Genomic DNA, 27,049 nt, shown 5'->3' with positions numbered 1-27,049 from the left:
ACCAAAACAAAATCGTGTCCCTTCCTCAGGCTTCACACGCATGTCCCAAATGTGATGCACCTCCCGCTGACCCGACCCAGAAGTGAAGTTCGTCGTGAGCAGTGTATGCCGTTGACTGCCTTCCCGACTACCTGGATAGCACCGTGTACCAACAATGTAACCAGACACAGGATCGCACCGCAGAGATGCTGCCACCATTACATCTCTACTGGACCCTCCTCTCTCTCTCGGTCGGGGTGAGCGGATGACACTCACATTTCTATGATTTGTGGATATATGTTGTATTATTATTTCACGTTATTGGAGGAACTACTGACACTTAGCTATTTTGCACATGTATTCCTCATTTTTTCAGTTATTTATGCATTTTGGACACTTGATTGTAATTTTTGCACACTGTCACTTTATTGCATTTTGCACATTGACCTTTTTTTGCTGTTTTTTCACTTCTATACTCCTTTAGGAGACACTCATTTTTAGTGTATACATCCCATTGCAGTGTTTTTGGACTTGATGGACTTGTGTCTTTTTTCAAACTCACCTACTATGTATGTAACATTGTATGCGCAAGAGCAATTTAATTTTATCAGTAGAGTGATCTGTCATCAGCCGTATGCGGTGGACATGGCGGGTGACCGATCATGCTGGAGCACGGCCCGTGGGGAGCCCCAGCCACAATCTTGGGAGAACGTCATATGATGTCGTCAACAGTGCACCTACCAGGCCATCATTTTACAATAGGCCGGGCAGGAAGAGGTTAAAAACCACATCTACTTACCAGAGCAGCCAATATTTCTCCAGAGCCTACCTGTGGGGTTTTCTTTCTATCCCAAACAATTCCTCTGGCAATTGTGGCTGCAATTTTTCTTGGTCGACCCGACCTTGGCACGTTAACAATTTGAAAATTTGGAGATCTCTTGCCAAGTGATTGAATAGTACAGACTGGCAAATTTAAGACTTGACATTTTTATAACCTTCTCCATCTTTAATTACAGGTACTTCTATAGCGCTGTCAGTTTACACAGCGCTTCACATATATTGTACATTTACATCAGTCCCTCCCCTCGGGGAGCCTACAACCTAAAGCTCACATTCATACACATACTAGGGCCAATTTAGACAGGAGGCAATTAACCTACCAGTATGTCTTTGAGTGTGGGAGGAAACCTGGAGTTCCCAGAGGAAACTCATGCAGGCACAGGGAGAACTTAGAGCATGCAAACAAGAACAAACTTACAGTGTTGAAGCTGTAGCTTGGATGCCACCATTATTTGAAAGGGTCCAGTACTTCCCAGTATGAGTCCTAAAAGCACATTTCTTTGTGTCCTTGTTGATTTCCAATTGAAAAGTCTCTTGGTCACTCTCTTCATCTTGATTGGCTGAGAGATCCATCCCTAAAAACACACAAAAAAAAAAAAAAAAAAAAAAAAAAAAAAATTTATAATAAAATAAAAAGATTTAGATACTATGCAATCAAGGATTTGCTGAATACTCCCAAGGTTCAGTTCAATATAAAAACCCTACACAAACTTTTGATTGCTCAGAACAAATAGTGCATTTTAAAAAACTGCAGCCATGTGCGCTGCTCTCTGCACAATTAAAAAAACCCCATAGCTCATAGTCCCCAATACATCTCAGCAGTGAGCAAAAGAGGGTGGCTACGTTCCTACAACAAAAAAAAAAAAAAAAAAAAAAAAAAAAAAAAAAAAAAAACACACATAGGAGAACAGAGCCTCCCTCTAACAGGTTCAAAATGTTTTTAAATCAAAATGTAGTGTCCCTTTAAACTGTCTAAGCCAGAAGAAACCCTTAGTCTGGTATTTAACAAGCCTACACCCCCCCTATTGATTTCAATTCTGTCTACATCCCTAGACTCAGGAGCAAAGAGTAATGACTGAAACCATGAGGTAGCAGACAAATTGTGGAAAGAAGGTTTCCTAGCATGACTCTTTTGCCCTGTATACACGATAGGACATTCCGACCACAAAATCCGTCAGATTTTTTGCCAAACTTGTTTGTTTTTCATACACACAAAGTTATTGGAAAATCCGATCATTCTGAACGCGGTGATGTAAAACACATATGTCGGGACTATAAACAGGGCAGTAGCCAATAGCTTTCGTCTCTTCGTTTATTCTGAGCATGCGTGGCACATTGCGAGTTGGATTTGTGTACACACGATCGGAATTTAAAACAATCGGATTTTGTTGTCGGAAAATTTTATATCCTGCTCTCAAAGTGTGTGTGTGTGTGTGTGTGTGTGTGTGTGTGTGTGTGTGTGTGTGTGTGTGTGTGTGTGTGTGTGTGTGTGTGTGTGTGTAAATTCCGATGTAAAAAGTCCAATGGCGCCCACACACGATCGGAATTTCCGACAACACAATCCAAGCACACTGTGTACAAGGCACTAGACTTGCATTCTAAAAGGAATATTGAGTACTAGAGCAGAACCACTTTTCAAAAAAAAAGTGGAAGGTGCTAGTTGAGGTTGGATGGGAACCAACCAATGTATAGATCTAAGACAGGCATGCTAAACATGGCAAGCTCTAGAAAAGGCCAGTGAGATTTATCATACTTGGCTACTTACATCTTTGAATCTACTTACCATTTCAACATGCAGTGTTCACAGATTTATCAATTGCTTCATCATATGCAGTTTAAACTGCTCAGTTTAGAGATATGCCAAAAATTGGACGACATTTAACCACTTGCCTACTGGGCACTGCGCAGTCACTCTTTGAAATGACAATGACATTTATATATCTTTTTTTAGAAAGATGGAGCTCTTTTGGTGTTTAATCACCACTTTTGCCAACAGACGGAAAAAAAAAAAAAAAAATAGTAAATAAGCAATTCTTATTCACTGATGTGCGCTGATGAGGCGGCACCGATACCGGCTCTCCTCACACTGACAGCGCATAAGGAAAGTACTACCAATAACCGGCAAGTCTGTTTACCCTGATCAGCTGTGATTGGAAGATGCCCCACCAGTGGTGTCAGTGGGAGGAATAGTGGTTTCATAGGCGTGCGCAGGGGGTGTGCCAGGTGTGCCTGGGCACACCCTAATCACTACGTGCAGTGCAGATTCCCCCTACTGCCTGTACTTCCTCCTGTGTTTGGCACCCCCCTCGCCCTGCAGTACTGCTGGCTTCCCTCCACTCCTCTCCCCCCAGCTGCTGTGGGGGATGCTGCAGGGGAAGGGGCTAGTAAATATGTAATTTACCGGCCCCTTCCTTTTATAAATGAACACACCCACTCTCTGTGTTCATTCATAACTGATGCATAGTAAACTGTTTAATAGGCTTCCATTTGTAAATGAACAGGAACCCACTTGGCACAGAGCACTTCCCGTTCATTCACCGCCCCATGCAGGTGAGGCTGCAAAGAAAGGCATGTGCATTTGAGCTTTGGGGTGCACTCCCTAATGCAATAGGCTGCGCACACCTATGAGTGGTCTGTTGATGGAATGGTGCCCCAAGGGCCAGATAAGCAAAAAAGGGCCAAAGTTTGAAGACCAAGGATTTCAAGTAAACCCATCTATTTTGGGTGGGTGTGGGGGTCGATTTAATTATGTTGCTGCTGGGCACTGACTCCCATTTTGCACCTCAGGTGGCTAAACCGATTGAGGTTTTTGCTTTGTCAGCCCAAATCCCTACAAACCACATATTTCTGAAGGGCAGGGTCTATTTGGGGGGGGCTGGGGACGACACACACGGGGAATTTTACTCTTGATTTTGTAAGTTCTGCAAGTTCAAAGGTTTAGCAAAAAACAATAAATTGTCAATAATAGGCATTATTTTTCCTAAACATCTTTAGTTTAAGCAGTATATGAAAAAGATGGTAAAATGTATTTCTAAACCTTGACATGCGACGAGATACACAAAATCCCTATTCTACACACAATATGGGTACGTCCGAGCCCTAAGGCCCATGTCACACTTATACGACTCTAATGTTTAAAGTTGCATGACAAGCCGTACCCCACGATTCCCATTTGTATCTGAGCGACTTTAACCGCTTCCCGACCAAGTTATACTGCGGCAGGTTGGCTCCCCTACGCGAGCCGTTGTAGCTACATGTCGGGTCAGGATAGCAGGCGCGTCGATGCTCATGGCCTGCGGTTGCGATGACCACCGGCCACGAGCGATCGTGACCAGGAGACACAGGACAGGGACGAGTGTGTGTAAACACACACTTCCCTGTTCTGACAGGAGTGACAGATCGTGTGTTCCCATTAGCTAGGAACCACGATACGTCACTTCCTCCAGTCAGTCCCCTCCCCCTTCAGTTAGAATCACCTCCCAGGGAACACAGTTAACCCCTTCACTGCCAGTGACATTTTTACAGTAATCAATGCATTTTTATAGCATTGATTGCTGTATTAATGTCAATGGTCCCAAAAATGTGTCAAAATTGTCAGATGTGTCCGCCATAATGTCGCAGTCATGAAAAATCACAGATCGCCGCCATTACTAGTTAAAATTTAAAAAAAAAAACAAAAAAAAAAAAAAAAAAAAAACAAAAAAAGGGCTATCCCCCCCCATTTTGTACACGCGATAACTTTTGCGCAAACCAATATACGCTTATTGCGTTTAACAAAAATATGCAGAAGTATACATATCGGCCTAAACTGGGAAAAAAAAAAATTTGCTTTTTTTTTTATAAAAAGGGGGATATTATGGCAAAAAGTACAAAATAATGCGTTTTTAAAAATGGTCGCTCTGTTTATAGCGCGACCACGCAATTTGCAGTTAAAGCGACGCAGTGCCAAAACGCAAAAAGTGCTCTGGTCAGGAAGGGGGTAAATTCTCCTGGGCCGGAAGTGCTTAACCATTTCCGACCCGGAAGATTTGGCTGCTCAATGACCAGGCCACTTTTTTTGCGATACGGCACTGCATCGCTTTAACTGACAATAGCTCGGTCGTGCGATGCTGTACCCAAACAAGATTGACTTTTTTCCCCCACAAAGCTTTCTTTTGGTGACATTTGATCACCTCTGCGGTTTTTATTCTTTTGCCCTATATACAAAAGAAATATTATTATTATTATTATTAATAATAATATTATTAATATACTTTTTTCTAATACTTTCTGCTATAAGCATCACAAATTAAAAAAAATTCTCAGTTTAGGCCAATATGTATTCTACTCTTTTTTTACCAAAAATATCGCAATAAGCCTATATTGATTGGTTTGCGCAAAAGTTATAGCATCTACAAATTAGGGGATACATTTATGGCATTATTTATTTTTTTACTTGTAATGGCGGTGATCTGTGATTTTCAATCGGGACTGGCGACATTGCGGTGGACAAAAATTGGACACTTCACACATTTGTGGGACCATTGACAATTTTACAGCAATCAGTGCTCTATAAATGCACCGATTACTGTATATATTTCACTGGCAGGGGATTAACACTAGGGGCGATCAAGGTATCCGTGTTCCCTATGTGTGTTCCAACTGTGGGGGGGTGGGACTATGTAGTATGAACACAGGATCTGTCTCCTCTCCGCTGAGAGAACTGGGATTTGTGCGTTTACACACACACAGAGATCCCGGTTCCTGCTCTGTCACAAGGGATCGCGGGTGCCCGTTGGTCATCGCGCCCGCTAGGCTCTCGCATCGGCTCTGGGCCCACGCCTCCTACAGCGTCTTAAAGGGCCAACGTACAGCTACAATGGCTCGTCCAGGGGAGCCATTCTGCCACAGTATAACTTCAAAGAGTCCCTGTACTACTTTGGTCCGGGATGCGAGTTGAGGTCCATAGACCTTAGGTTTACACAGGTATTCCCTGAAATTGTGCAACTGTCAAGTCGCAGCAGTGTGAAAGGGGCCTAAGGGTGAGTGAATGTGTAAGATATAATCTCCCTCCATACAAGTAGACAGGCCTGCTATGTGGTAGAATATACAGTTAGGGGAGACAAGTCTCAACAGTCCTGTTTTCCCACTAGCGTGCTACAGAATGAGATCAGGCACAGAGACCATGAAAAACCCTGTTCTGAAACCAATATCAAAAATTGCTGAAGACTGTGGCCTCTTCAGGGTTCATAGGTATCTCCGTTCCCAGTCAATGCTTTTTACAAGGAAACTCATTGGTTGGAGAGAACCCCGTGACGTCTCCACACACCAGCTGATGATCTGAAGAATTTGGAAGCTGTGTGTACATTAAATATCTTTTTTTTTTTTTTTTAAATACCAAAGATTTTACTGCACTATGAAGCACTTTTTTTCTTCCACTTCTGAGAACTCTGGAGGCTTATTCAGCTTAGCATTTATTTTCAGACTCCTTCACGGGTTCACATCATTGTGGCAAAAATGTTCTATCCCCCCCTCCTTTTTTTTTTTTTTTTTTTAAAAAAAAGGAACACCCCACACAACATTAAAAACATACACCGGATGAATTGCTGGAAAGGGAAAGAATTAGAATTATTTTGCCATTACGGGAGAAAGCCGCCATCCTTTCTGATCAAATCAGGAGTCATCACAGGGAGAGGGAGAGGGAGAGGGAGAGAGAGAGAGAGAGACCCAGGAGCCGATCGGGTGTACAATCACCATAGTGGCTCCTTTTGATTGTACGTTCATCCTCTAGAATTTTAATACAGGATTCTCCTGCTGGGTATACTCACTATACCTCTCAGCAAATAGCTTTGGGTGTCTACTTTCCAAAATGGGGTCATTTGGGGGGGGGGGGGGGTTTTGTGCCACCTGGGCATTCCATGGCCTCCGAAACTGTGATAGGCAGTGAAGAGTGAAATCAAAAATTCACGCCCTTAGAAAGCCTGAAGGCGGTGCTTGGTTTTCAGGGTCCTGTACGCGGCTAGGCTCCCAAAAAGTCCCACACATGTGGTATCCCCGTACTCAGGAGAAGCAGCAGAATGTATTTTGGGGTGTAATTTCACATATCCCCATGGCATGTTTGAGCAATATATCATTTAGTGACAACTTTGTGCAAGAAAATTACTTTGAACCCCCAAACATTATATATTTTTTTAAAGCAAATGCCCTACAGAATAAAATGGTGGGCGTTTCATTTTTTTTTCCCACACAGTATTTGTGCAGCGATTTTTAAACGCATTTTTTGGGGAAAAAAAAACACACTTTTTAAATTTTAATGCACTAAAACACACTATATTGCCCAAATGTTTGATGAAATAAAAAAGATGATCTTAGGCCGAGTACATGGATACCAAACATGACATGCTTTACAACTGCGCACAAACGTGCAGTGGCAACAAAATAAATACATTTTTAAAAGCCTTTAAAAGCCTTTACAGGTTACCACTTTAGATTTACAGAGGAGGTCTACTGCTAAAATTACTGCCCTCGATCTGACCTTCGCGGTGATACCTCACATGCATGGTGCAATTGCTGTTTACGTTTGACGACAGACCACCGCTTGCATTCGCCTTAGCGCGAGAGCAGGGGGCGACAGGGGTGCTTTTTTTTTTTTTTTTTTCTTTATTATTTTTTTGCTTTTTTATCTTATTTTTAAACTGTTCCTTTCATTTTTTTTTTTTTTTTAATCATTTTTATTGTTATCTCGGGGAATGTAAATATCCCCTATGATAGCAATAGGTAGTGACAGGTACTCTTTTTTGAAAAAATTGGGGTCTATTAGACCCTAGATCTCTCCTCTGCCCTCAAAGCATCTGATGACACCAAGATCGGTGTGATAAAATGCTTCCCCAATTTCCCAATGGCGCTATTTACATCCGGCGAAATCTAAGTCATAAAATACTCGTAGCTTCCGGTTTCTTAGGCCATAGAGATGTTTGGAGCCACTCTGGTCTCTGATCAGCTCTATGGTCAGCTGGCTGAATCACCGGCTGCATTCTCAGGTTCCCTGTTGAGACAGGAGAGCCAGAGAAAAACATGGAAGACGGTGGTGGTGGTGGGGGGGGCGGCATTCCCTCCCACGGCTTGTAAAAGCAGTCTAGAGGCTAATTAGCCGCTAGGATTGCTTTTACATGAAAGCTGACCACTGGCTGAAAAGAATGATACCTAAACCTGCAGGCATCATTCTGGTATAACCACTCAAAGTCGAGAATGGCATACCTGAAGACAAAAAAAATGGTTAACAATAAAGCACAGTAAACGGTAAAGTATAAAAAAAATTGCATACCTGAAAAACAAACATGATAAAACATAACAACAATAAAACATTGCAGAATAGAATACAGTAAAAAAAAGAGCAGAACAATAGAGAGAGAACAATATATATATATATATATATATATATATATATATATATATATATATATATATATATATATATATATATATATATATATATATATATATATATATATATATATATATATATATATATATATATATATATATATATACACTTTTTTTGTAACTAACTTTTATAACTGTAACCGGTTCCAGGTTCGGGTCTCTCCAAATGTGATGGCATCTTGGGAGACCCTGTGAATGTGTGCCTAGTCTGTGCAATGCTGTACCCTACGCTAATACTCAACTAGTGAATGGTAGCGTTCAAAACATTCACCAATGCAAAGACCAGGATTGTCAGGACAGGAGGGACAATAGAGGGCGTCACGCCTATATCCGCGCTTGCTGCAGACACGACATTTTTTTTGGGGGGGTTCGTTGGGTAGGGGTACTCGGAAGGACATAAAGAAAATGCCTCTCATGCAGCCGACTGCATTTGGTTGGGGATGTGAATGGGGGAAGTACGGGCGCTGCAGAAGTGGTGGGTTCCCAATTAGGATTGGCGAATGCAGCAGGAAGGGCACTATGGGCACGACGGGCCTGTGTTTGTCTTTTTGGTGGCAGCGGGACACTACTTGTGCTTGCCACCTCACCAGCTTGAACTGCACTTATGGGACTCGCCACGTCACCAAGTGTTACTGCAGTGCGGGTTTGACTACGACCGGGGTGTACTAGGCCGCTGGTGCTTGCCAGTTCAATAAAAAGCTACCAAAAAAACTGTTAGCGATCGCAGGGATCAGGCCTGACTCTGCGAACGCTGCAGTTATGCGTTTAGTGTTTTGTAAGTGACAGTGATCGATCGATACTGCACTTGGGTGGGCTGGGCGGAGGGGCAAAACGCAGGTGCTAGCAGGTATCTGGGCTGATCCCACCAACACTGCGTTTTTGGGAACCCTATGCTGCTGGGGATGCTAGTATAGATCTGATCGGATCAGATATTGATCCGTTCAGATACTATACCACTAAGGGAGGCGTATGCTGCGTGCGTGGGCGTTAGCGGTACTGGCGCTAATCTGACGCTGCCTGGGGCGACGCATATCACCACCGGGCGATCAGGGGGCTAAACCTTTATTCAGTAATAAACGGCGGGTGCCCTGACACTATAAAAAATAAACGAACTAACCAGCGTCACCCGTAACACTTATACGGTGATCAGTGGTGAAAGAGTTAACTAGGGGGCAATCAAGGGGTTAAAACATTTATTAGGTAGTATATGGGGGTCCCTGACGCTATAAAACGCTGACGGCGAACCTAAATATTTACCTCCCTAACTAGCGTCACCGCGACACTAATACAGCGATCAGAAAAATGATCGCTTAGCGACACTGGTGACAGGGGGTGATCAAGGGGTTAAAACTTTATTAGGGGGTACCCTAGACCTAAAGGGGGCTAACCCTAACTGTCCTAACACTGTAACTGTCACAAACTGACACCATGCAGTAATCAGAAAAAAAAAAAAAAAAAAACTGCTTGGTGTCAGTTTGTGATGGGGGGGGGCAATCGGGGTGTTGTGTGCTTGGCATGTTCTACTGTGTGTGTTGTGCACTCACATTACAGTCTTCTCTCCTCGGCGCCGGAACGGAAAATACCGAGCCGAGGAGAGATGACATAATTTCCTTTGCTACTGTTTAGCATACAGCAGCAAAGGAATGTTCCCATTGGCCGGCGGCGATCGCGAACAGATGGCCTCCCCCTCACCTCCGATCGCCGGGGGACAAAACAGGATCGCACCGGGGGGGGTGGGGGGTGTCCGATTGGACCCCCCACCCGCGGGAGGCAAATCACGTATATGTACGTGATTTTTGCCTGCCCGTGCCGCCTTGCCGACGTACATCGGCGTGAGGCGGTCCTTAAGTGGTTAACATGCATATTTGAGACTATTTTTTAGCTCTAGTATTATTGCACAAGGGATTTTCTTATGTGATTTTCTCATGTGTTGCACCCATTTCACATTGTTTTATCAGTTTGCGCATTTATAGCCAGGGTTCATAGGTAGCAAAAAATAAAAAATTTGAAGGAGGTGTGTTCACCAGTCTCCCTTTCAACCATCCTGAAGTGTCTCCTAATGCCTAGTATACGAGGGGGGGGGAAAAAAAAAAAAAAAAAAAAAAAAAAAAAAAAGCTTTTGGAGTGATCGTCCGATAATCTGATCATTAGTACACAGCTTTCGAGAGCGGATCACAACAGTTCATACAAAACGCAAAAATATCTCGAACAGCAAACGATTTTCATGTAACTCGTATGGCATTTGTACAAAAGTAATAAAAAATGAATGCGGCTAAGACCACACATGCTCGGAAATGAAAAGCACACATTACATAATTGCCAAAGTTAATTTTCATAATTTTAGTAACCTATTGGATGTTGATATGAAACTACAGGCAGCTGGATAGAGATAAAAAATGGTGGTGGTGAGGACAATTTTAGAATTGAATTTCCTACTAGGCAATTCTTCTCAAAATGAAGACCATCCTTATCTTAGACAGTTGACACAAGGAAACTTATCCCATTGGTCACCATGACAGAGAGCCAACCTTTTTACCACTGTATCGAACATTTTTAAATTATAATCAATAAAGGTTGCCTTTACATGCAAAGCAACACTTAATTGACTAGCTAAGAGGGTCAGCCATAATGCTAAGACTATGCCCTGGTCAGCCAAAGCATAAAAAAAAAACAAAAAACACACACAGTACAAACTAAGAATTTAACAATAATGCCATACTAGCAATCAACTGAAAAAAAGTAACTTGTTCAATGCATGTTGTGGCTTTTTGTAACCTGAGGCCTCTGAAGGGCCCTCCTTATGGTGTAGATTTTGTATGTTTTTGGAGGAAGGTTACACCTTTCATCCCCTTCTTTATTCTGTACACAAATTTTCCTATATGCTGAAAATATATTCAACCTAAAAAAGTAACCCTGATAAATAAACCACTAAAACCCTAGGAGACCAACCTGTAGGTGGATCATCCCAATACCACCTTTTTGGGGTCCTGACACTAGTTTTACACCCTATCATACTTTTATAAAATCTACATTTTAAAGTCCCTAAAACATTTGTATACCAATATCTGGGGTGTACCACTGCTGTACATTTAAAAAAAAAACCCTACAGCCCATTTTTGCAAATCCTAGTTTTACCAAGATAAAACATGACTGGCAAGTGCCAATTTTCACAAAAACATAAGGAGATACAGCCACTCTGAAAATATGGCCATGTGCACCACCCCCTCCTATTTGGATCACCAATCAAATATCCCATTACTGAAAAAAAGAACAGAGTTGTCCATTTAGCCAAACAGTCATTCTGATCTATGCAGATCCCATTAAGACTGTGCCATAATTATAGCGCATATGGCTAGACAGAGCAGGAAGGGGGGGGGGGGGGGGGGGTGTCAGCCAATATCACATTTCTTAGGTGGTAGCGAACAATGCACTTTATAATTACTTATTCAAATGGTCAGTAATGGTCTTTAAGACAGCCAATACATTCTGATTGTTGGGATTATTGGAATTTTGTAAAGCAATATCAGATGGGCAATTTTCCACACCATTATTAAAACAAAAAACTGAATGGCTTGTGACTGGAACTAGAGCACACCCCATTACAAGCCATATACTGTGCTGATGCAGTGTTTAAGAGTACAACAATCCATTTAAAATACAATCTAATGGTCTGACAGTGTTACAGCTCTAGCCTGTATAGTGGCTGATCTCAGGTGCTGTATAGCCACGTTTAGAACCAACTGCCTTGCTACTACACACTGTACCATAGAGCTACCAAATATATATTTCTAATATTCTATTAGCAATAATTCTGAGTGGTCCTCTTAAAAATGTTCTAATGGAACTTGGGAAGAGCCAAAAACGTACTGAATTTTTTTTTTTTTTTTTTTTTTTTTAATAAAGACAAACTGAGCAGCCAGGCACCTGGCAGGAACGTTTGTTTTCTGATGCCGGGGGTGGGGAGGGGCAGTGCTGTTAAACCAGGTTAAAGAAGGAGAGGGGCAGGACTGAAGAGTGGGTTAGAGCAGACGAGGGGCTGTAAAGTAGTAGGAAGGGCGGGTCGGGGGAGAAGCGGAGCCCCCTGAGGCTCTCTCCTCCCTCCCGCTGGGTGCGTGTCTAGATCAAGCTGTCCTGAGAGATATTTCCTAGAGCAGGAACCAGCGGCTCTGAACGCTGGGATCCTCCCGGTTCTCCCCCTCCGATTGTGGCTCAGAGTCAGGTCTGGCCAGCCCGAGAGCCCCGTACCCCCTGGACAGCCAGCTAAAAATTTTATTTGGGTACAGTGTTGCATGACTGCGCAATTGCCTTTCAAAGTCCAACAGCGCTGAAAACTGACCTGGGTGGGCTACATAATGCGGAATACATACTCCTCAGCTCCAGCGATGCAGCATCCCTGAGCTCCCCACTGACATCTTCGGGCAGCTAACTTCTGGGTCTTGATCGCCGGGTGCTGTCATTGCCCAGACGGGGATGCACAGAAGTGCAGTCAGATTCGGCATTGTCAAACTTGTACAGTGAGCTGCACGTGCGCATGTCTCTTCAGCATTAAACATCCTGCCCGTCTGCCCATTTTCATTTTAAAAACACTAAAGTTCCACTTTAAGGTCTCACACACTGGATGTTTTGCCAACTCTCCTAAAGTACTTTCCTCCTGGCAGCAAAGTATTGGCAGAAAAAAAAAAAAAAAAAAAAAAAAAGAAGAAGCTTAATGCAGCACAGAATTCATTTCATTGGCCAGAATTATTTAACACTTAAAGTGGTATTAACCACTCCAGCCCCAGAAGGTTTTACCCCCTTCCTGACCAGAGCACCAAAAAAAAAAAAAAAAAAAAATTATATACAATTGAAAAATGTTTTTATATAGATACAAGCTATAGATATTCTTATATTCCTACATATTTTTTGGTAAAAAAAAAAAAAGAAAGTTTGCAATAAGCGTATATTGATTGTAGATGCTATAACTTTTGCACAAACCAAACTATGGGAAAGATTTATGGCTTTCACTAGCAATGGCGTGATCTGCGATTTTTAGCGTTATTGCGACAGACACTTGACATTTTTTGGACCACTGACATTTATACAGCAATCAGTGCTATAAAAATGCACCGATTACTGTGTAAATTACACTGGTAGGGAAGGGGTTAACACTAGGGGGCGATCAAGGGGTTAAATGTGTGTTCCAACTGTATGGAGATAGGACTGAGTAGGAGGAGGAGGAGACATGTCGCTGTTCCTACTTACTAGGAACAACCAACATGTCTCCTCTGACAGCACAGGAAATAATGTGTTTCACACAAATCCCCATGATCGCGCATGGCCAGCGGCAACTGCATGCATCGGGCATGCACCCTCTGGCGGCTCTTAAAGGAACCCCATAGCTGTATGGGGTTTCGCGCAGCAGTGCCATAGTGTATGTATGCGAGCCGGTCGGGAACCCCCACCACCACAAAAAATTTAAAAAAAAATAAATAAAAATTGCAGCTTACCAAACAGATGTGGTGCCTGCATCAGTTTTTTTTTTGGCTTCCCCTCCCCCCTCTATTTTCAACTGGTGATCTGGAAGAATGCACATATGAGGCATAGCAGACAGCAGCATTGTCAGTCCTGTGAAAGGGGGGGGGGGGGGTAAAAGGAGAAGTCCATTCTTTCTTAAAATGTTACACCTATATTTATGGTGTACCATGTACATGTTGCAAATGGACTGGCCCCCGCATCTTCCCAATTCCCTAATCTGACAGCTATCGGGGAACAAATCATCCCCGAACCTCCACAACCCCTGGGCCAGGGTTATGGTGATGAGGCCCTTGTCCTTAACATGGGGACAATGTGCCATGCTCCCCCTCCCCCATGTTGAGGGCATGTGGCCTGGTACGGTTCAGGATGAAAAGGCGCACAAGCTAGTCCCCCCCCCCTTTCTGGCCTACATGCTCAGATAAGGGTCTGGTATGGATTTCGGAGGGGAACCCACACTATTTTTGTTTACAAGCTCCTGTCAGCTGGGAATGCCCCACTGACAGTGGGGATGACTCCTCATTGTTGGAAAGCCAGCGGGTGCAGGCTCTTTAACCAATAACTCATCCCTGATCCAGATGCTGACCTGACACCATCCTAACAGCCATTGCAAAAACAAACACTTTGTTTATACCCATCTAGGTCTGCTTCCCAAATGGACACAGATAATCATCCGTTTGTCCATTTTTCATCTGTCAATGGATAGATGAAAAACAGACACGGAACGCCAGTGTAAGGGGCCCTTGTGGCTCCTGCACGAGTCAATTCAGCATAACTGCAACCATATTTGTGTCAGTCCAGGTGCAGAGTACAGTTTGTCATTCACATGCACCGCTGCAAACATTCCCCTAATGCAGCGATATCTTGAACAGACTAAGGTTAGGATCAGCTAAATCATGCCAAATACATTAAACCGTTTTGACAAGCCATGTGTGGATCTTTGCATTGCCAGTGCAAATCATCTCTCTTGTCTGAAGTGGAGTACATCTTACAACATTGAAAGTTCTTAACCTTCAGGGGATCAATTAACTCAAGATAAAATAGACAACACTGGTAATTAGTAGTTTACACAAAACAGAAGAGATTTCCCACTTGAATTGGGCACCTATTTTAATACTGTATTGAGGAGAATGACATGAAATGATATTGCATTTTGTAACTTTATTGAGGAGATCCCTCACTGCATCACAGCAATACCAGGGCAAGGAGTTAAAAAGTATTCATTGGGATAGAAAAAAAAAAAAAAAAAAAGGCAATAAAACCCATAAGCATGGTTCTAACCTTTCCTGCTGAAGAACAACAAAAAAAGGGAGGTGGGAAGAGCCCCTATTCATACACTATGGCTACATATTGAAAGGGTACATTGAACTACTATGTACCAAGTGATTCAAACATACAAACTTGAAAATTGAATTTTCAGTTGCATCTTTTGCAAAACCAAGTTTAAAATATTAGAGCAGAAATGTGACCAAACTATGGTCGTCATTTAAATATGCACACATCCTTAAAGAATGCTACCCCAACATTTCATATTACAGATATGTCTGTTGAACCATGTACTTGTGTTACTGTTACCCATTCTATTTGTATTGCTTCCTTTGTGTGAAAGATCTTGTGATCCTGCCAGCCCCGCTGCTCTCCTATTTCAAACTGACCAGGCTAGACTTGAGTACATCCACCCCATCCGATCAGTTTTCTGGTTGCGCTTGGAAAACAGCCTGCCTATCCTCCGAAGACACTCCATTTTTGGACAGTATTGTACTGCAGCAAGTTGCTCCCAAAATGGTGAGAAAAGAGCAATTAACGAGAGCGAGCTTTTTAAAAAACATTTTTAATTTTTATGAATTTACAAAAATTCAAAGCGAGCTAACAGAATAAAAATCCAAAATCAATACTTGGTGTGGCCACCAGCAGGTACAGTAGGTTGTTCCAAACATCTTGGAAAACCAACCACAGCTCTGTGGATGTAGGCTGCTCCAAATCCTTGTGATGTTCAGATCAAGGCTCTGTGGGGGCCAAACCATTAACTCAAGGACTCGTTCTTTACACAGAAGATAGTTCTTAATGACATTGTCTGCATGATTGGGGAAGTTGTCCTGCTGCAGAATAAATTTAGGGCCAATCACATGCTCCCCTAATGGTATGACATGATGGTTAAGCATTTGCCTGTATTTCTCAGAACTGGACTCTAGATAGTGGTTGGTCAAGGAAACAGCAGCAGATGCAGCACACAAGCACAGAAGCAGACACATGCTTCCTTTTGACAGAGAATGTTCAACAGTGCCATCAGCACAGCACTGGTGGAAACCAGTGGGACCCAGGTAAGCCCATCTACTGTCCAGAAGTGATCTTTATGGAAGAATTGCAGCAAAAAAAGCCATACCTCCGACATGGAAACAAGGCCAAGTGACTCAACTATGCATGAAAACATAGGACGTGGAGTGCAGGAAAAAGAGGCAGCAGGTGCTCTGGACTGAAGAGTCAAAAATTTGAAATTTGGCTGTAGCAGGCCGTTTGTTCACAGAAGGGCTGGAGAGCGATCTACAATAATGTGTCTGCAGGAAACAGTGAAACATGGTGGAGGTTCCTTGCAAGTTTGGGGCTACATTTCTGCAAATGCAGTTGGAGATTCGGTAAGGATCAATGGTGTCTCCAATGTTAGGAAACAGAGGCAGATACTTATCCATCATCATGCGAGGCAGCGTGTGATTGGCCCCAAGTTTATTCTGCAGCATAACTCCAAACATACAGCCAATCTCATTAAGAACCATTTTCAGTGTAAATAAGGAGTCCTGGAAATGGTTTGACCACCACAAAGCCCTGATCAGCAAGTCTGTCTGGGATTACATGTAGAAGGCATTTGAGGCAGCCTACATCCATGAAAGATCTGATTAGTTCTCCAAGATGTTTGGAACAACCTACCCGCAGAGTTTTTTTTTTTTGGAAGGTAAACTATTAACACTTCTATTTCTGACTGCATTCTTATATTTATATTTTATCCTAATTAATTAATGTACAAACAGCACCCCATATTGACAGAAAAACACAGAATTGACATTTTTGCAGATTTATTAAAAAAGAAAAACTAAAATATCACGTGGTCATAAGTATTCAGACCCTTTGCTGTGACACTCATTTAACTCAGGTGCTGTCCATTTCTTCTGATCATCCTCAAGATGGTTCTACACCTTCATTTGAGTCCAGCTGTTTGATTATACTGATTGGACTTGATTAGGAAAACCACACACCTGTCTATACAAGACCTTACAGCTCACAGTGCATGTCAGAGCAAATGAGAATCATGAGGTCAAAGGAATTGCCTGAAGAGCTCAGAGACAGAATTGTGGCAAGGCACAGATCTGGCCAAGGTTACAAAAAAAAAAAAATAAATTCTGCTGCACTTAAGGTTCCTAAGAGCACAGTGGCCTCCATAATCCTTCAAATGGAAGACATTTGGGATGACCAGAACCCTTCCTAGAGCTGGCCGTCCAGCCAAACTGAGCTATCGGGGAGAACAGCCTTGGTGAGAAAGGTAAAGAAGAACCCAAAGATCACTGTGGCTGAGCTCCAGAGATGGAAGAAAGTGGTAGAAAGTCAACCATCACTGCAGCCCTCCACCAGTCGGGGCTTTATGGCAGAGTGGCCCGACGGAAGCCTCTCCTCAGTGCAAGACACATGAAAGCCTGCATGGAGTTTGCAAAAAAAAAAAAAAAAAAAAAAAAAAAAACCACACACACCTAAATGATTTTAGCAAATGGCTGCAATATAACAAAGTGAAAATTTAAGGGGGTCTGAATACTTTCCGTCCCCACTATACACACACTTTTTTTGGGACACAGGCACAATTTTCATACGTTTTGGCTCTGTAGGCCGCCAGAATAAAAAAGTGCAGACTTTGTTTTAAAGCGGAGTTCCACCCAAAAAAATGGAACTTCCGCTTTTCGGAATCCTCCGCCCCCTGTAGTCACATTTGGCACCTTTCGGGGGGTGGCAGATACCTGTCTAATCCAGGTATTTGCTCCCACTTCCAGGCATAGATAGCCGCAGATTCGGCTATCTATGCCATGTCCAGCGCCTCCTTCATCCCCGCAGCTGTCTTCTGGGAGATACACAGGTCCCAGAAGACAGCAGGGACCAGTGGGAATCGCGCATGCGCAGTAGGGAACCAGGCTGTGAAGCCTCTAGGCTTCACTTCCTGATTCCCTTACCGAAGATGGCAGCGCCTCCACCCGAGAGCTGTAGAACAGATCGGCTTTGGGTGCTGACATCGCGGGCACCCTGATCAGGTAAGTGTTCATATTTTATAAGTGAGCAGCTGCAGTATTTGAAAAAAAAAAAAAAAAAATTGGCAGAACTCTGCTTTAATTCAAGGGGTTGAATCTAAATATCAAGTGCAAAATTTTAGGAACAGCAACCATTTATACACCATCAGAAATAAAAAATATTCATTAATATTTTGTTGAGAATCCTTTACTGGCAATGACTGCCTGAAGTTTGGAACCCATGGACATTACCAAGGACTGGGTTTCCTCCTTTCTGATGTTTTACCAGGCTCTAACTGCAGCTGTCTTCAGTTCTTTGTGGGTCTTTCTGCCTTTAGTTTTGCCTTCAGCGAGTGAAATGCATGCTCAATTGGGTTGAGAGCAGTTGACAGACACTGCCATTGCAGAATATTCTACTTTTCCGTCAAAAGCTCCAAAAGCTCCTGGGTTGCATTTGCAGTGTGCTTTGGATCATTGTCCATCTGGACGGTGCATCACACTACAATCAACTTTGCTGCATTTGGCCAATTCTGGGCTGACAGTAGCTCTAAATACTGCAGAATTCATCCAGCTGCTTCTGTCTTATCAATAAACACCAGTGACCCAGTGCCACTGGAAGCCATGCATGCCCATGCCATCACACTGCCTCCACCATGTTCCAAGCCTTCTTCACACTTTACTTTCTGTCATTCTGGTACAGATTAATCGGTTTCAGCCGTCCAAAGAATGCTTTTCCACAACTGGTCTGGCTTTTAGATTTTTTTTTTGGCAAAGTCTAATCTGGCTTTTCTATTTTTCAGGCTTATGAATGGTTTGCACCTTGTGGGGAACCCTCTATTTACACTTGTGAAGTCTTCTCTTGATTGTAGACTTTGGACAATGAAATGATACGCCCACCACCTGAATGTTCTTAACTTGTCTTAATGTGAAAGGGGCCACACAATGTCAGTGTGGTTTTTTTGTTTAAGTTTTGGCATACTGTGGGCTGTGGTGACAAACTGCTGCGATAGGGACACTGGGACAGATGTTGCTGCCCTGATGTGCACTAATGAGGATTCACTGATAGAGTGGCACTGATGTGCACCAATAGGGCACTGATGAGCACACAATCAACTTCACGTGCTGTATTAGTAAGGGGGGAGCTGAACCGGGCATGATCCCAGTTTACAAAGTGATAGCTCAATCCAATGATTGCCCCGCATATACCATACCTGTGGGGGGACCCCTCCCCCCCGCAGGAAGCTGGAAAGCACTGTTAAAAAAAAAAAAAAAAGAAGAAGGGCTACTCCAGTGGTCTTCACTGGCTTCTGGGTCCTGTGACGAGTGGATGTCCTGATGCATTCTGAACACAGGATTGTGGCCACACAGCACCGGTGCCATTCAAGGTGCTCATGCGGTTTTAAAAGACAAAATGGTGGATGCATCAATTATCGATACGTTTTATTTTTTCTTCTGTTTGTTAAATTTGTAGGTTAAATGATTATGCATCGCATTTTTTAAACCATCCCTCACTTTACAGTGAATTCTTTAAAACTTTTGCTCAGTACAGCTCCTCTATTGCATCCTTGAATCCCAGTGGGATCCCTGCATCTCCAACTGCCATTACCACACATGTCCCCTTGGTGCCACACCCTGCAAGACAAGGTCCTACTGCATTTCCTACAGTTATCCTCCACCAACAACTAGCTCCTTCCACCACCCACCACTGCTCCCCTCATTCCTCCTTGTGCCATTTGTAATGCAAAACACTCCAAGATGTGCTGTGCACTTTGCATGGAACATTGTACACTGCTCCATTCCATATGCGGTGTTGCATAATATCTACTCCCCACTGTGCTGTCCTATATTCTCCACACTGCAGCACCCTATGAAGTACTTGACATAAAATACACACTGCTTCACTACATACATACAGACACATATTGCCACTCTCACCAAACTGCAATCATGCAACATGATGCATGTCGGAATCAGTATTGTTTTGGTATGGTTGAAATTTAAGGCAATGACTAGGTTTGCTTAATGTTCAAACCTGGTAGCCATTTTAAAATTAAAGTAAATCCCGTCCAAGAAAAAAAAGGCACCAAAACTTGCCCATTACCTTTAATATGCAGAAAAGCCTCTTCTGTGAACCATCCAGTCTTCTCCCTATATGCTGCGAGGATAAAGCTGGGTACATGGTTTGAAAAATCAGCCGGTTCAGCAGGAACCAGCCAACTTTCTGCCAGTGTATACTGCAGTCTAATGACCGGCTTTTGTCGAGGAGACATGGTGGAAAACCAGCATCCAATCAGCTCACAGTCAATGGCTTCCAGGATACAAACAGCACAGTGGGGAGGTCAGCGCACTAGCATGGCTTGCGATGGTACAGTGATCTGATGCTTGTTTTCCTTCAACCGGCTGGGTTGAACGAATAAAAACCTTTCAGTTAAGATTTAAATTGGTATCAAAATCATTGTTTCAGAACGGATCATTCCTGCATAATGAATTGTTGACCATAGCCCTTCATTGTGTTCAGCTGATCTGGAGATATTGTTGACAGTTATCTTTGAAGTTGGATTAGATTTTAGGACTTTCCTGTTTGTATTCCTAATGCTTCAGTCTGTAAACAGCCAACAGTTTTTCTACCAGACATATGACGGTTTTGTTCCTCTGCAAAATTAACGAAAAGGTATTTTTAGTTACTTTGGAGTTCAGTGTACTTTTAAAACATTCTACAGTAGAGGGAAAACATCTGGACTACCACCATAGTGTTTTGTAAAGCCCATAAAAAGAAAAAACTTGGATGAATACTATGCAGGTATCCAGAGACAGAACTCACAACTTGTTTAAAGCCAGGTGCTGAGCTACAGGATTTTCATGCAGAATATATGGAAACAGGACATCCGCAATTCCACGCTGCATGAGGAAACACAGACGTCCGACAGACAAAGAATTCATCAGAGCAGGATGTGTGCAAAGGATGCAAAGATAAAGAGTCTGCCAGCTGTCCACAAAGGATACACCTATTGGTCTCAAGGATAAAAAAAAAAAAAAAAAAAAATATATTTATATAGCACAGAGCAAAAAGGCACCAAGTATTTTTTCAGGACTTAACCACTTACCGGCCACTGTATATATACGTCATTACTTTAAAGATGGATATCTCAGTAACGGCAGCAGCTGCTGCCACAACCGAGGTATCCATCTTTAGAGCCGGCGGTTCTGTACACGATAACGGTGGTCTCTGCGGTGGGTGCGCCGCGAGATCACCGTTATCGGCGGTGGGAGAGGTGCCACCCCCCCTCCCGCCGCGATCGAGTCCTTTCCCTTCCTCAGTATGGAGACAAGTGAGGCTAAGATGGCGCCCACTCGTCTCCATACCATAGGACGGCCGGAGCGATGTCATGACGTCAGCTCCGCCCACTTCTCTTAAAGGCACTTTTTTTGTGTCTTTTTTTAAACGACTTTTTTTTTTTTTTTTGCATTAAAGTCTAAATATGAGATCTGAGGTCTTTTTGACCCCAGATCTCATATTTAAGAGGACCTGTCATGCTTTTTTCTATTACAAGGGATGTTTAAATTCCTTGTACTGTAATAGGAATAAAAGTAATCCAATTTTTTTTTTTTTTTTATAAACAGTGAAATAAAAAAAAAGTAAAATTAAATAAAAAAAAAAAAAAAAAAAAAAGTTTTTTTAACCACTTACCAACCGGCCCATAGCCGAATGACGGCTGCAGGGCGGTTGGATAACTCTGGGTGGACGTACTATGACGTCCTCCCAGAATTCCCCTCTCGCGCGCCCCCTGGGGCGCGCACCCGAACACATCCGTGACCACAGATGTGCATCACAGATCCCGGTAAATGGCCGCTGATCGCGGCCGTTTACCATGTGATCGCGCCGTCAAATGACGGCGCGATCACATGTAAACAGACCGGCGTCATCTGATGACGCCGGTTCCTCTCCTCCCCGCCTGTGTACCGATCGGTACACAGTGAGCGGGGAGGGGGATGGATGGATGTCTGCAGCGCTGTGGGCTGTATGTGTAGTGCCCACAGCGCTGCACAGAGACATCCAGGCATCCATCCATCCATGCTCAGCCATCCCCACTACACTGCAATGCTGAGCAATACTCTGCAACACCCCCACAATACTCTGCAATACCCCCACAATACTCTGCAATGCCCCCGCCATACCCTGCCATGCCCCCGCCATACCCTGCCATGCCCCCGCCATACCCTGCCATGCCCCCGCCATACCCTGCCATGCCCCCGCCATACCCTGCCATACTCGGCCTCTGTATGTGGCCAGGCTGTGGAAGTCTCACACATGTGGTATCGCCGTACTCAGGAGGAGCAGGGGAATCTATTTTGGGGTGTAATTTTTGGTATGTACATGCTATGTGGTAGAAATATTGTATAAATGGACAACTTTGTGTTAAAAAAAAAAAATGCGTTTTAACCACTTCCCGCCCACCGGCCGTCATACAACGTCCTTGACTTTGTGCGGAGATATCTGAATGATGGTTGCAGCTACAGGCATCATTCAGATATCGGCTTTTTCAGCCGGCGATTCCCTACACCATGAGAACGATCATAGCAGCTGTTCCACTGCTTGATCGTTCTTACGGGAGGCGAGAGGGGATGTCCCCCCCTCCCGCGCTTCTACCGACTCACCGCTACGATCGAAGCCAGGATCGTTTTTTTTTTTATTTTTTTTATTTCAGGCTTCCCAGCCTAGAGGTGAGATGTGGGGTCTTATTGACCCCATATCTCACTGTAAAGAGGACCTGTCATGCCATATTCCTATTACAAGGATGTTTATATTCCTTGTAATAGGAATAAAAGTGGTCAAAAATTTTTTTTTTGGAAAAAAGCATCAAACTAAAATAAAGTAAAAATGAACAATAAAAAAAAATAAAAAATTTTTAAAGCGCCCCTGTCCCTGCGTGCTCGCATGCAGAAGCGAACGCATACATAAGTCCCGCCCACATATGAAAACCGTGTTCAAACCACACATGTGAGGTATCGCTGCGATCGGTAGAGCGAGAGTAATAATTTTGGCCCTAGACCTCCTCTGTAACTCAAAACATGTAACCAGTAAAAAATTTTAAAGCATCGCCTATGGGGATTTTTGAGTAGCAAAGTTTGGCGCCATTCCACAAGCGCGTGCAATTTTGAAAGGTGACATGTTGGGTATCTATTTACTCAGTATAACTTCATCTTTCACATTATGCAAAAACATTAGGCTAACTTTACTGTTTTGGTTTTTGTAAAGCACAAAACAGTTTTTTTCCCAAAAAAAAGCGTTAAAAAAATTGCTGCGCAAATACCGTGCAAGATAAAAAGTTGCAACGACCGCCATTGTATTCTCTAGGGTCTTTGCTAAAAAAACATATATAATGTTTTGGGGTTCTATGTAATTTTCTAGCAAATAAATGATGATTTTTACATGTAGGAGAGAAATGTCAGAATTGGCCTGGGAGCTACAGAACGCCTGAAGGTGCTCCCCTGCATGTTGGGCCTCTGTATGTGGCCACGCTGTGTAAAAGTCTCGCACATGTGGTATCGCCATACTCGGGAGTAATAGCAGAATGTGTTTTGGGGTGTAATTTGTGGTATGCATATGTGGTGTGTGAGAAATAACCTGATAATAATGACAATTTTGTGGGAAAAAAAAAAAAAGTAAAAAAAAAACCTTGATTTTGCAAAGAATTGTGGGAAAAAATGACAACTTCAAAAATCTCACCATGCATCTTTCTAAATACCTTGGAATGTCTTCTTTCCAAAAAGGTATCATTTGGGGGGTATTTGTACTTTTCTGGAATGTAAGTGCCGGTTCACACAGGGGCGGCACGACTTGCAGGTCGCCTCAGCGAGGCGACCTGCAAACGACTTCTGAGGCGACTTGCAAAACGACTTCTGTATAGAAGTCTATGCAAGTCGCCCCAAGTCGCCCCCAAAGTAGTACAGGAACCTTTTTCTAAGTCGGAGCGACTTGCGTCGCTCCTATTAGAACGGTTCCGTAGCACAGAACGGGAGGCGACTTGTCAGGCGACTAGGTCGCCTGACAAGTCGCCCCTATGTGAACCGAGCCTTAGGGTCTCAAGAAATTAGATAGGCCGTCAGTACTTCAGGTGTGATCAATTTTCAGATATTCGCACCATAGCTTTTGGACTCTATAACTTTCACAAAGACCAAATAATATCCACCGATTTGGGTTAATTTTACCAAAGATATGTAGCGGTATAAATTTTGGCCAAAATATATGAAGAAAAATTACTAATTTGCAAAATATTATAACAGAAATGAAGAAAAATGCATTTTTTTTACAGATTTTTCGGTCTTTTTTCTTTTACGGCGCAAAAAATAAAGAACCCAGCGGTGATTAAATACCACCAAAAGAAAGCTCCATTTGTGTGAAAAAAAGGACAAAAATTTCATATAGATACAGTGTTGCATGGCTGAGTAATTGTCATTCAAAATGTGAGAGCACCAAAAGCTGAAAATTGGTCTGGTTAGGAAGGGGGTTTAAGTGCCCAGTTGTCAAGTGGTTAAAGCGCCCTGTCCTGACGAGCTCGCGCGCAGAAGCGAACGCATACGTTAGTAGCTCCCGCATATGAAAACGGTGGTCAAACCACACATGCGAGGTGTCGTCGCGACCGGTAGAGCGAGAGCAATAATTCTAGCCCTAGACCTCCTCTAACGCAAAACATGCAACCTGTAGAATTTTTTTAAACATCGCCTATGTAGATTTTTAGGGGTAAAAGTTTGACGCCATTCCACGAGCGGGCGCAATTTTGAAGCGTGACATGTTGGGTATCAATTTACTTGGCGTAACAGATTTCACAATATAAAAAAAAAAAAAAAATTGGGCTAACTTTACTGTTGTCATATTTTTTTATTCAAAAAAGTGAATTTTTTCCAAAAAAAGTGCGCTTATAAGACCGCTGCGCAAATACTGTGCAAAAAAAAGTATTGCAATGACCACCATTTTATTCTCTAGGGCGTTAGAAAAAAAAAAAAAAAAAAAATAATATATAATGTTTGGGGGTTCTAAGTAATATTCTAGCAAAAAAACTGTTTTAAACATGTAAAACACCTAAAATCCAAAACGAGGCTGGTCTTTAAGTGGTTAAAAAGGATTGCCAGACCATTCACATCAGTCCCCATCTGGGGAGCCTATACCTGCTAGCTTTTTATATCTCTTGAAGCTGCAGACACCTCCCTCCTGACCATTTCCTTTGCTTATGACCTTTGCTTTGACTGAATACTGGCTATTCTGAATAGGTAGAGGTGAAAAGGATTGCTGCATCTACTGGAGTCTGCTCCCCCCCCACCCCCCACCCCGCCAGTGACAGCCACCAAGTAAAACTATCATATAGCTATTTTTGTTTGTGCAAGGCAGTGGTTCTAAACTCCTGTCCTCGGGACCCACTAACAGGCCAAATTTTAAGTAAGTATTACCTTGGGGAGATGCAGACTAGAATACTGCAATCATTGAGCAGCAAATGATCACCTGTGATGCATTTCAGTTATCTTGCAAACCTGGCCTGTTAGTGGGTCCTGAGGACAGGAGATGAGAACCAATGGAATAAGGCATCACACACTGGACATTTAGCACCAGTGCATGAGATTTGGGTGTTCATAGAGGTAGAAGGCACAGGTGCACCGTCCAGCCCCACTATCAGCAGCCTGTAAAGATTTCTCAAGGTGAAAGCCAGGTTATTGCTGCTTATGTCCCCATTTTGGAAGCTTCACATCCCAACCCAAGAATGAATTTGAATGGTCACTAGGCTAAGGACACTTTACCCACTTGACAACACTCATGCGCCAATCACTGCAATATGGAGAGGTGGGCAATAGCAAAGTTCACCAACTAACCTGAAGTGGCAGGTTTTTCCTTTAGTACCAGTGGGCAAAATGTAAAAAGATTCAGACCTGCCTAAGAGGAATAAGACAAGCCTCCTATTACCTTAATTTGCACAAAAAAAAAAAAAAAAAGTGCCACCAAGAGCCACTTATATAGTTTTATTACTAGGAAGACGGAATATCATCAACCTTTCATCACACACACTTACACCAATAGAGGAGCAGGTACTGTGTTTAGAGGTCTGTCATACTGTCCAAACAAAAGTACTGACAGATTTGGAGACAACTATAGGATATAAATGTATTCGCTAGGAAATTTAAAAGCATGTATTTAAGACAAATACAAAAACAATAAAAACCACAAACACACTTCGTTGTCAAAAGAAAAAGGAATTGCTGCCTCTACATATTACTGCCACCTAGGTGGAGTTAAGGAATGTTAATTGAGAGTGGAGGTATGGCGCTGTTCCTGTTATGAATAATAGATTATGAAACTTGAAATAGTATAAAATTGAATCAAATATTTGTAAAGGCTTAAAAAAAAAAAAAATTAGTATTAAAAAGGGTGCTGGAAACTTGCACACTTACTGCAAAGTCCCGTTTGGAAATGCCTTTAAAGTGAGAAAAAGATTACATAAATAAAGTAAATAAGTGCTGTCTGCACCCTCTACCCTGTACAGAGTTGCAGTGAAAAAAGGGGCTTGCTGAATGTGTTATATATACACACACACTGCCTTATGCAGTTTAACACTGATTTGAAAGAAAAATTACGTGCTTGTGTGTTACACCCTCTGCAATATGTGGGGTGTCAAAAAGATGGATAAAAAAAAAAAAAAAAAAAAAAGGGACAAGGGAAAGCAAATAAATGTCCACCTGTGAATCAAATTCCTACATTGGCATGGTTTGTGAGGCAGACAAGAGAAATTGAGAATATGAAAAATGACAAAAGTTATCAAAAACTTGAGTCCCAAACAAAAATTTGTCACTCCTGTCTTTGAAAAATAACTTTGGAACAATAAAAAGGCATCCGACAAGGGAGGCAATGTTGTCCTAATGGCCCATGAGAATATGTGTCTAAGAATCCTCAAAAGATAAAAAAATCTCATCATCCCTAGTTAATAGAAAGAAATCCTGATTGAACCCATCAGCTGGTTGATGAAGCACATTGTGAGACCATGATATCC

General features: G+C 42.6%; 1 protein-coding gene across 1 annotated transcript in view; it reads right to left on the bottom strand.

Annotated features, from left to right (window-relative positions):
- The window catches only part of FSCN1 (fascin actin-bundling protein 1), a 67,606-nt gene that overhangs the window by 21,497 nt on the left and 19,060 nt on the right, over positions 1 to 27,049 (bottom strand). The window contains exon 2 of the mRNA XM_073633143.1: positions 1,238 to 1,394. Coding sequence (XP_073489244.1) covers positions 1,238 to 1,394 — 157 coding nt within the window. The remainder of the gene's footprint in view (positions 1 to 1,237; positions 1,395 to 27,049) is intronic.

The sequence above is a fragment of the Aquarana catesbeiana genome, linkage group LG06, assembly GCF_042186555.1.
Source record: "Aquarana catesbeiana isolate 2022-GZ linkage group LG06, ASM4218655v1, whole genome shotgun sequence".
Taxonomy (NCBI): domain Eukaryota; kingdom Metazoa; phylum Chordata; class Amphibia; order Anura; family Ranidae; genus Aquarana; species Aquarana catesbeiana.
The sequence above is the reverse complement of the archived record's forward strand: the minus strand, read 5'-3'. Positions and strand labels throughout refer to the sequence as shown.